The sequence below is a fragment of the Nicotiana attenuata genome, unplaced genomic scaffold (genome assembly GCF_001879085.1).
Source record: "Nicotiana attenuata strain UT unplaced genomic scaffold, NIATTr2, whole genome shotgun sequence".
NCBI lineage: Eukaryota > Viridiplantae > Streptophyta > Magnoliopsida > Solanales > Solanaceae > Nicotiana > Nicotiana attenuata.
This window is the reverse complement of record NW_017673065.1, coordinates 7,435-19,395: the sequence shown is the minus strand read 5'-3', so window position 1 is coordinate 19,395 and position 11,961 is coordinate 7,435. Positions and strand designations below refer to the sequence as shown.

The 11,961-nt window shown below is 38.4% G+C and overlaps 1 protein-coding gene across 1 annotated transcript; it reads right to left on the bottom strand.

Annotated features, from left to right (window-relative positions):
- Window positions 1-3,364: 3,364 nt before the first annotated feature.
- LOC109215351 (uncharacterized protein OsI_027940-like) lies at window positions 3,365-11,111 on the bottom strand. Its single transcript, XM_019379393.1, has 6 exons — window positions 10,982-11,111; window positions 4,511-4,697; window positions 4,237-4,396; window positions 4,111-4,148; window positions 3,965-4,016; window positions 3,365-3,830 (listed from the first exon to the last, which is right to left on the bottom strand). Exons 1-6 carry the CDS (start codon window positions 10,984-10,986, stop codon window positions 3,718-3,720), a joined length of 555 nt encoding a protein of 184 aa, XP_019234938.1. The 5' UTR covers window positions 10,987-11,111; the 3' UTR covers window positions 3,365-3,717.
- Between the last annotated feature and the right edge of the window lie 850 nt (window positions 11,112-11,961).

The window sequence follows — 11,961 nt, the reverse complement described above, 5'->3', positions numbered from 1 at the left end:
TCTTAGTCTTCTTCCCCCAATGGAATGAGCACAACAAGTACTAATACCACCATTAAAAGGAAAAAAAACTAAAGAAGATGCGCCAAAGTACAAGTTACACCATAATCTACATTGTATCTCTAACAAATCTCATAAATCCTTCAAGGTTCGGAGGAGGTTCCGTTGGTGGTGGCGGAAAAAAAGCTTGTTCATCACCGCTTCTGGGCGAAGCAGCATCCTCCACAAGTTCCGCTATCATTTCTTCATAAGCTTCGTCTATCTCCGGTTGTGATTCTGCAAGTCCAAAGTTTCTTCTTTCCGAGCGGATCCAATCTCTGAATAGTACTGATTTTTCCAAGCTCTCCCTCATAGACGCTCTATGATCACCTATTTGAAGTCTTGCTTGACTGAAAGCGCTCTCTGATGCAACTGTTGAAGCTTGAATAGATAAAATATCCCGAGCCATCCTTGCAAGAACCGGAAAATGTTTTTCCCTTGCCTTCCACCATTCCAAAAGATCAAAGGTGCCGTCTGGATTCTCCTTTTCAAGTCCCTGCGATAAATAAACTTGAAGCTCATTTAGATGTGAAGTCTCATCAAAATTATCACCTTGAGAACCCCTGAACTCCGTCCAAGATTTAAGTGCTTTTAGGCCTGCAGCTCTTTTAGACGATTGTGAACTAGACGAAGTAGGGGTTGGAACATTTGGCCTAGCATGATCTAAGGCAAGTTGATAAGCATTATAAATTGTTTGAGCATTTATTTTAATTGAGGCTTTTGCATCTGCAAGTGTAGCAAATTCCTCATCTGAAAGATCTAAAGCCTTATAAATATTTGAGTACCAAAAGTGAGGACCTCCTAATTTCATTGTAGGATTTAACATTGCAGCAACACCATAAATAGGGGGGATAGGGAAAAAATATTTTTTAAACTTTTCTTTCATTGCATTTATAGCAAGTTTATAAATTTCCCCACCCTCCGAAAATTCAACAAACAAATCACATAGTACTGCAATATAAACTAAACAGTTTGAAATAGTAGGATAATATTGCCCAGAAAATGCATTTGTAGCAATTTGAAAATGTTCTAAAAAATCTATAAGAATTTTAACATTCGTCCAATCTTGATTTGTAAGGATTTCATCATCATCCTCACCATCAACACGAGCATTAAACGTTGCATTAATTGGGTTTCTATATTCATATGCAACTACTAAACTTTCGTACATCTAATTCCATCTAGTCGGACAAGCTTTAGGAACCTTTCTTTCTCTAAGGCCATATTCATCACATTTTTTAAAATACTCTCTAAGTCTACTTCTACGGTTTGAATAAAAAAGCCAATTAAGAGCCATTCTAACCTTTTCAATTTCTAAATTTAAAATTCTCATACCATCACCGATAATTAAATGGTAAATATGACAAATACATCTCACATGGAAACAATTACTAAATGCAGGATTTAGTGTTGTTGTAAGTATACCTATAGCACTAGTGTTACTAGAAGCATTATCAATAGAAGTTGCCATTATTTTATCTCTAATGCAAAAATATCTACAAATATCTGCAACAGTATTAGCAATAAACTTACCTGTGTGACGTGAATTAATTATTCTATAAGCAATAATGCGTTTTTGCATCATCCACTCCTCATCTGTCCAATGACTTGTAACAGTTAGATAATCACAGTCATTATTACTTCTACCAATATCAGTAGTAATAGCAATCCGATTAGTTATATGAGTAATTAAATACCGCAAATATTGTTCATATTCATGTTTATATTTATAAATATCGCTTTTTACGGTTGCGCGAGGCCAACCTTTATAAGTAGGATTAAAAGCTTTTCTAATATAATGCACAAAGTTAGGGTTAGAAGGAAAAGTATAGGGTAAGCACATAACGGTAACCATCTTTGCTAATTCTTCACGATCTTTATTAGGATCGTAATATAAAATACCAAAACCGGTCACAGTGTTAATTCCTGGTTGAACTAGATTTGAACTTGTACTAGGGTTAACCGCAGTATCTACACTTGTCCCCTCTTGCTGCGCTTTCATTTGTAAATACTTAACTTTTTCTCTAGGGTATGTTTGTATGTGCCTAGCCAAACTACCCGTACCGCTACGGTTTTCAGTATATTTATGTGCCAGCAATTTCCCACAAGTTCTACACTTAGCCTTATTTTGTTCTCTTACTTGAATAAAAAAATTCCAAACAATTGATGTTTCGAGGCGTTTTGAAGGTTGTCTATTAAAAGTAGGGGTTTCTACAGGTGGGTCGGGCGGGGCATCAGTTGGGTTATTAACAGGACTAGTAGGTGTATCATCTAAATCCGGTTGGGTTTCATCTACATCCTCATTTTCCTCATCATTTTCTAAGATAGTTTCATTAGGATAAAGAGCAGTCATAACTTCTTCATTTAATTGTTGACCTGGTGCAACATTATAGCAAAATTCACTATCGGAAAATTGAAAACAAGGGTTATCACTATCAAGAATAATAGGAGCAGCAGGACGGGTAACAGGTCTGGGTCGGGGAGCCGGGGGAAGGGTAGTAGGTTGGCGACTACTTTCACCAATTTTAGCTTTTCCCTTACCACCAAACATTTTTTTCAAAGAAAATGCCATATTAATTACAATTATGCAAACTAAAACACACAAAAATATATTCTTAAAACTTAAGAAACAACTTCTTGAAAATTGAAAATCGTTGAAGACTTGAAGACTTGAATTCTTCAATACACCAACTTCACAATTTTTTATGAAATTGCAATAATAAAATAAGCAATTATAGAAGATAAATTAGATATAGATTGAGATAGATTGATGAATTGGTAAGTAAAAATGAAAGAATGAAGGAGTATTTATAATTGAGAATTGGGAAAAAGCGTAATTATATAAAGTTTGGGGTTAAAATAAAGTTTGGGGGTCAAATGACTATTTTTTAAAGTGGCCAACGGATCAATTTTGAAGGCCAACAGCTAGATTTTAAAAATCTGACCGTTGGTCTTTTTTTTAAATTTTTTTTTTTAAATTAGCCGTTGGAGCCCGTTAGGCCCGTTGGGCTTGGTTGAACTGGCCCAGGCCCGCCTACCGGTCCCGGGCTCGTGGGCTCCTTGAAGTAGACCGGCCCGCCACGAGCCTTGCACACCATTTGGGACCAGCCCACTGAGACCGGCCCGTTTGGCCCGTGGTCGTGGTCCGGTCCCGGGCGCATTATCTCTAGTTCTCGTGTAAATCACAGTGAAGAACAATCTAACTATTTGCAGACCTTTTTTTTTGGCTCATCAATCAATCAACTAGTCACGTACGCCATCAGCTCTTTTTGGTACAAGCAGATTGCTAAACTAGTGTAGAAATTGAAAACGTAAGAACACCAAGTAATCCAGTGCAAAGCGATGAGTTTGATAAAAGTATTCTGTGTCACATTCGCAGCTTGGAATCGGACTCCAATAAAGTTGCCAAATGACCTGCAAATCATCCGGAAGAAGCAAATCCTTAAGGCCATACATGCACACAGATCATTCCACTAGGACATCTCAACCTCGAATGATTTTCGCTTTAAAACGAAATCCTTCAGAAGACACAGACAAGAAGATTTACGTAACCAAATGACAAGAGATACATGGTAACAAGTCAATAATAGGGAACGCCTGATCCTTACTGCTCTAACCATAACCAACAGCACTACAGTAAAACTCAAGCAGTTAAAACGCTTTTCAGATATTACAAACGCATCAAGATTTTGCTTCGGGTTCTGTGCTTGGAGGCACTGCTGCTTCAGGTTCATTATGTGCACTATTTTCCTCCTCCCTGACTTCTTCTTCCTCGGTGTCACTGTCATCGTCTCCTGCAGAAAAAATGTCAACTTACATTAGATAAGAACAAAACAAAATTTACAACTGACAATCAAATGGAGAGCAGAAGATTTGAAGCTGAACATATCGGGATGGTACTGTTGCTGGGTAACCGAAGCTGACTTACCCTCAGGCACATCAGCATCAAAATCACTAGGACCGCCTCCCATGTTGAGTTTCTGAGAGAATAATAAAGGGCTCATGTTAAAACTTCAGCATAAATATAGACGAAAATAACCACTGCTGGCTGTTGGTATCTCTAAAGCTGCTTACCGAAAAGTCAATATCACCAAAATCCATATCCGTCTCAGCTGAAATATTAGTATCATGGTTAGCAAATATATATACCAAGTGGTTAATATCAACAGTAAAGCATATTCCTAGTGACATTATACTAACATTTAGTGTCCTCTTCATCTTCATCAACCCATTTGTCCCAGTCAACTTTCAAAAACACTGGACGTACACCTTCCTGCTTTATCAGTCTGCTCCACCACTTGTCTTCTGCCTTCTTCACAAGATACACGATACTTCTAGAAGTAGTACTAGTTTTGCTCTCCTGAATGAACATTTTACAGTAAAATTAACATTATTTTGTTAGTTGTTACAGTAAAATTAACATTGTTTCTCACATAGAAAATTTGCAGACGTGAACAGAGGGAGCTTCACTTACATCAACATTAATTTTATCAAAGAGATCGAGATCCACTTCATACGGTACATTATCAGCTCCTGCAGTTGCAGAAAAGAAGAATTTTCCTTCTGGTTCCAGTTTCAGCTTCACATTCTTGGCATCCGGCAACTCCACCGTGATAAACAGCTTGTCGGACCTCTGGGCCCACTTGACAGCAGGGTGTCGGCTGAGATAGAGAAGCAGAAAACAAATGGATCTCAACCAAGTCTCACAATAATGACCATTCAAGACAACCAGGAAAAGCAAGCAATTGGATGTCTCCAATTACAGAAAATTCCAGATTTCCAGGCAACTTAAATCAATGCATAATCAGTCTGAGAGCTCATAAATGATTTTTTTCAAGACGAGAAATTTTGAGGAAGGTTTATCCTTTGTATAATTGTCTCCTTTGACATTTTTATCTGCGTCAAATTATCCCACTATATGTGGGGAATAAGAACTTGGAGCATGGCACATACTGGTAGATCCCGATTGCTATATTAATTACATGCAGAAGTAAAAAAAATTCAAGCAAGCACCACATGAAGCACTCCATAAGCAATTACGAATAAATGAGGTGCAACGGTTCAATAAGAGACCAACTTGACATAGGGCCGAAGCTATGAGATGAAGGTGGAGACTCCACCGCATTTCATGTTTGAACAGCTGCTGATGAGCATAGTGATGGGTGCACAAGAGAACCGTGATAGATCACTGTCGAAGACAAACTAAAAAACTCCAAGTCCATAAAGCAACTGCAACTTTGACATAGAAACTTTATAAAGTAAAAAGTTTCTTCCACTTACATCCCCTTGCATGTCAAAGCACTAATGTCTCCAACCTCCAAAGGTAAACGAGATGAGATGTACAAAGTTGGGCACTAAACTGTAAAGCAGAAAGAACCTGACGCTCACCCCAAATCTAATATCCTCGACCTTTTGGCATTTCCCTTGTATGAAGGTCTAAACAAAGTTTACCCAAAATCAACTATACCACTTATATTGCCAACAGAAAGGCCATCTTCCCGAGGTTGCATATTCAGTTGGCAGATATGGGACTGAAGAAGCTGGAATTGCATAGAACTTCATCAGGGAATCTATACAATTTCTAGCATGTTGGAAAGTGTTCATGAAGATTTCATATCGTGTTTTACAGGAGTCTATGGCCCAGCATACAAATCCCGAAAGAAAGGTGCTTTGGGATGAACTCGCAGCTGTTCGAGAGCTATGGAATGAGCATTGGGTGATCAGAGGTGACTTTAATGTCTGCAGATTTGAACATGAAAGGCTAAATTGCAGCAGAAGGTCTAAGGCAATGAAAAGCTTCTTCTCTGAAACAATTGATGATTTATGTCTTATTGATTTGCCTCTTCAAGGTGCTTCATTCACTTGGTCCAGGGGTGAAAACATATACCAGGCTTCCAGGATTGATAGATTTCTTATAGCAAACGATTGGAGTGACACCTTCAGGAAGGTGACTCAGATGGTACTTCCAAATGTCATCTCAGACCACAAACCCATTATGCTGGAGAGTGGAGATTGGGAGGTAAACCCTTCTTATTATAAATTTGAAAACATGTGGTTACAAGTTGAGGGGTTTCTTGATAAAGTCAAGGGGTGGTGGCAAGGCTACACAGTTAATGGCAACCCTGACTTCATTTTGACTCAAAAACTAAAAATGCTCAAGAAAGATATCTCTACTTGGAATAGAGAAGTATTTGGGAAGGTAGAAATGCAAAGAACCAACACCTTGAATGATCTGTTGGCATTGGAACAAGCTGCAGAGAATAGGGCTCTATCTTCAGCTGAACTCTCCAAATTGGTCACACTTAAACTGAAATCCAGAATTTAGCATTGGCAGAAGTGATCTCATGGAGGCAGAAGTCCAGATGTCTCTGGCTTAAAGAAGGGGACAGAAACATCAAGTACTTCCAAAGGATAGCTGATTCCAACAGAAGAAAAAACTACATTAATAAACTCAAGGTTGGCAATGACTTAATTGAGGAGAAGGATCAGACTAGGAATGAAATTTTGGGATTCCACCAAAATCTTTATTCTGAGAATGAACCTTGGAAGCCTACTGCTAACTTTGAGGGATTGGCAAGCATTACAGAAGAGGAAAAAGCAGAGCTAGAAAGTGACTTCACAGAAGATGAGATCCGAGCTACCATCAAAGCATGTGCTCCTAATAAGGCTCATGGACCAGACGGATTCACAATGGCTTTCTACCAAAGTGCATGGGACATCATCAAGTCAGACTTAATTGACACCCCAAACCACTTCCACAAGAATGGCAAGATGGTGAGATCTTGCAATGCCTCCTTCATTGCTCTAATCCCTAAGAAAAAGGGAGTTGTGGAGCTAAGAGACTTTAGGCCAATAAGTCTAATAGGAAGTGTTTATAAAATAGCTGCAAAACTTCTGGCCGAAAGGTTGAAGAATGTAATATGGGAGCTCATTTCTGGACAGTAAAATGCCTTCATAAAAGGTAGACAGATCACTGATGCAGCTCTAGTTGCCAATGAAATCCTTGACTGGAAGCTCAAATCAGGGGAACCAAGTCTATTGTGCAAATTAGATATAGAGAAAGGTTTTGATCAGCTCAACTGGAACTTTCTCTTTATGATGTTGAGGAAAATGGGATTCGGTGACAAATGGATTAAATGGATCAAATTCTGCACTACCTACTCGGTTCTGGTTAACTCAAGCACAATTGGCTTCTTCTCTCCCCAAAAGGGACTTAGACAGGGGGACCCTCTTTCCCCATTTCTCTTCATCATAGCCATGGAAAGTCTCAGTAACATGCTAAACAAAAGCCAGGAATTTACAATGGTTCAAAGGATTTGAAGTTGGTGTCAGTCCTAGGAACACTGTGACTGTCTCCCATCTATTATATGCAGACAATACCCTCATCTTTTGTGGGGCTGAAGAATCTCAAGTGCTACATCTAAATCTGACTATGCTTATATTTGAAGCTCTTACAGGTTTACACATTAATATGTTGAAGAGTGTCATTTACCCGGTAAATGATGTAACCAATCTAGAGGGCCTGGCTGACATACTATGCTGCAATACTGGTACCTTACCAACCACATACCTTGGGCTACCGCTTGGTGCCAAATTTAGGTCTGCTGATATATGGAGTGGAGCCATAGGCAAAACTGAAAGAAGGCTAGCTAATTGGCAAATGCAATACCACTCTATGGGAGGCAGACTCACGCTCATCAACGGTGTCCTGGACAACCTACCAACTTACCTTATGTCCCTATTTCCCATCCCCGGAAAAGTGCTGAAGCAGATTGATAAATACAGGAGAAACTTTCTTTTGGGAAGGAAATAGCAAAAGCCACAAATTCCACGCTCACATCAAGGGAAGCTCTTCATTAACTGAGAAGCTCATTGGCTCGCCTTTGACTCTAGCCTCTCATTTAACTCGCTACTTCGTCAACTTCTCAGTCCCTCGTGAGTGTGGCACGCACCTGGTGAAATGGAAGAAAGTAACTCTGCCTAAATCTCAAGGTGGTCTAAGTATTAGAGACCTCAAAATCCACAATAAGAGCATGCTTATGAAATGGTTGTGGAATTATTCTCAAGAGGATCAAGTCCTTTGGAAGGAGGTGGTGACTGCAAAGCATGGTACCAAGAATCAGTGGTGTACTAAAGTATCTAGAACACCATTTGGAGTAGGCCCTTGGAAATATATCAGCAAGCTAGGGGAAGAATTTCACAACAACTGTAAGTTCAAGGTAGGCAATGCAGCAAATATCAAGTTCTGGGAAGATAGATGGTTTGGGGACTCCATACTACAAGTTCAATTTCCTGCCCTCTATTCAATATTCACTTGGAGAAACTCAACAATTTCAAATAACAGAGCCGATAACACATGGAACCCTCAATTCAGAAGAAACTTGCAAGACTGGGAGATACAGGATCTACTCAATCTATTGGAGAGGCTTGGGTCATTCCAAACCAACAAGCAGGCACAAGACGGACTCATTTGGGGTGATAGAGTAGATGGTAAATACTCTATAAAGGCAGGTTATCTCTCCCTTTGTGATCAGAATGAAGTGGTAGTCACTTGGCCATGGAAGTTAATTTGGAGAACCAAGTTACCAGCAAAGGTGATTTGCTTTAGCTGGATAGCCGTATATGAAGCATGCCTCACCCAGGACAATCTCACTAGGAGAAACTTTCACATTGTCAACAGATGCTACATGCGCCAACAGGCTATTGAAACCAATAGACATCTTTTGTTACATTGTGCAGCAGTTATAGACATATGGAACATGTTCATCTCAGCTTTTGGTCTCAAATGGGTTATGCCTGAAAGTGTAAAAGATGCATTGATTAGCTGGAGTTCATGGAAGGTCAGAAAATCCATCAGGGTAGTTTGGAAGATGATCCCTGTATTTTCTGGTGTATATGGACTGAGAGAAAAACAAAATGTTTTGAGGGCATTTCTACCCCAAATTACATACTTAAGGCTAGATGTTTAGCAAGTTTATGTAGCTGGAGTAACCTTTTACCTGTAAATTCCCCAGAAGCCTTTTTGGACTTTGTTAGCTCCTTAACTTTAGACTAGCCTTTTGTAATAGAGCTAACAATGCTTTTACTGCACTGTACATTTTGCATCTTCTTGATGCCTTATATTTTGCATCTTCTTGATGCCTTATATTTTGCATCTTCTTGCTATTACTTGCTACTAGGGCTTCTCTCACCTTCTTTAGCCGAGGGTCTATCGGAAACAATCTCTCTGCCCTTCCAAGGTAGGGTAAGGCTGCGTACATCCTACCCTCCTCAGACCCCACTTGTGGGACCACACTAGGTTGTTGTTGTTGTTGATGCCTTATATGAAATCCATTATCTTATCAAAAAAAAAAATGATTGATAAGTGGTTTTAACTTATATACGCTAATTTTGGAGCATAGTGGACAATATCGCACAAGTGAATTATGTACTACGGTCTACGCAGTTGGAGAAGGTAGAGAAGCTCAAAGAACAGAATGTCGCCGCCTCGATCCTCGGTGTGATCCTACGGAAGGAGAGGGATAAGGCAGCTTTTGTAGGAATAGAGACTAACCATGTACATTTAGGGAATAAGATCTCATTTTGGTTAACTTTTGGAGCACCCATGAGAATAGTAGGTACCTTTGGAAAATACAGCTCATACTTTTTGGTAGACCACTCATGGATGGGAAGTTTCTCAAAATAAATAAAGATATTAACCTTATTTAAATTTAAAAGGCCGAAAGGTCTGTGTACACAATACTCTCCCCAGATACTAGTTGTGGGATTACATTGGGTTTATTGTTGTTGTTGGCAAAAGGTTGGCTTCTACTTAAGTTGGTATCTAAAGGAATTAGAACATAAATACAAAAATGGTGCCTTGAGAAAAATAGGATTGGATTTATTTTGACTCATAAGTTGGTCACTTTCAGTTCATAACTAACAAAAACTTAGATAAACATCATTAAAGAACACAACTAACAAAAACGCTAACGTCCTATGACAGGAAACAAACAAAAAACAGAGAAAACCTAAGCAAGTATTCCCTTGCAACCTCATTATAAAGCCATTGACCAGAACCTAAATAAATTTTGAATGGATTCTTCAAAGCACTAATGGCCAGGAGTTGCTTTGGGATACATTGTGCATGGGTATAGTGCAAATGCCAAAGCATCAATGCTCATTTGTTGAGTAGTGGAGACATTATTGAGCAAGAATGGCTGCAAGCACCCAAAAAAGCTATAGGCTCGGATCTTTAGTATTTTCTTATTTATTACATGTGTCTACTATTTAAGCAGAATATTTGACGTTTCGCGGAAGGAGATGCACAGAGCATCTGTTCATCATCATATCTCTACAAGAACCAGTTGAAAACCTGCGTGATTACGTCTCAAGAAAATTCCCTATGCCATTTATGGTTCCTAAAGTGTTCTCATCAACCAGTAAGACAGAAATTGTCTCCAAAAACAAGAGCAGATATACCATATCTACATTGTATCCTATACTCAATACTCACCGCTCACCAGAGACCGTCCTTTCCTCTTCCTTTATCCCGGCCATCCCCAAAACGACAAAAAAAAAAGAGATAGATAAACTGCTACATCTATATCATTTAAATTCAAAAAAAAATGAGAAAAACAGACTAGTTACCAATAGCAAGTGAATGAATAGATTAGTTTCTAGTAAATCACAAGTTCAAGGGACGAGCACACTAGAAATAAATGAAATATAGAAGAGAGAGAAAAAAAAAAAGGAAAATAAAATATTCAGATACAAATTCCTTTTCGTTAGAGTTCAAATACAAAACTCTAAATCCTAGGGTTTGATTTAAGCATTTCGAGAGAAAACTTGAAAACATCCAAAACCTTATAGTATGTACGACTCTTACGCAATGGGTGAATAAAAAGCTGTAAAAACACAGACACGTCGTAAACGCAAACGAAGAGGAAAAGATTGAAGAACATACCTCATGTTTATAGTTTTTTACAGGGGAAAATTAAGCGGCTGATAGAGATATGCGTGTGCGTACAACTGCGTGAAGAAAGACAAATGGCAGTTGGTTTTGTTATATATAATGGTGGGGGGAAATAGAGGGCGCTACTGGAAATGTCTAGATGCTTCTGGGCCTGGATTTTGTGAAAGGCTATATTTCAGGCATTTATTCTTTTTTTTCGAAACTTTCAACCTTTTTTCTTTCTTTTTTGAAAAATTAACAGGAATGTCATACAATAAGGTATACTACATTGTGATTCAATTATTTTTACTGCTGTATATATCTGGGTATACGATACTGTGTTAAAAAAAAAGTTTAATGGATGAATTTTGTAAGTAAATATATGTAGGTAATTTTTTTTACCCCACCTAAGTTGTCATGTAAAAGCCCCTTTATTGTAGAGGAAAAAAAAAGGTTGAGTAGACCTCTCTTTTTTTCTCCTTATATCCCATCCACTTTACTCGCTCGGTGATTCAAACCCGCAATTTTTAGCTTGGAGGTGAAGGATATTTTCCACTTGGGCAACCCTTTGTGTTGACTAGACCTTATTTTTCATTTACAAAAGTCGAGTAGAAAATATACGATTTCTTGCATGAGTAAAATACAAATGAACCAACTTATGCGTGCACCTATTCAAATCTCTCGACAAACAGTACTGGTAGTCTGGTACCTCAAGATTCTTGCTAACATTTGGAGTATATCCTCGTAGCAGGTGAGGTTTACGGCTACTTATGTCCATTTAATTATTATAGTGCATACAATAGTTCTTTATACTTTGACTAATGTATGTTATTCTTTCAAATTCTTATGGACTTTTTTTAATTTACCCCCCATGTATTTACTTTAATGAAAACATAGTAAAATTTATTACGAGAACAATAAAGTATGAATTGTATAGTTGTATAATTATGAGGGAAAGAAAAAAGTTGGAAAGGAAGAGGACGAGAAGGAGG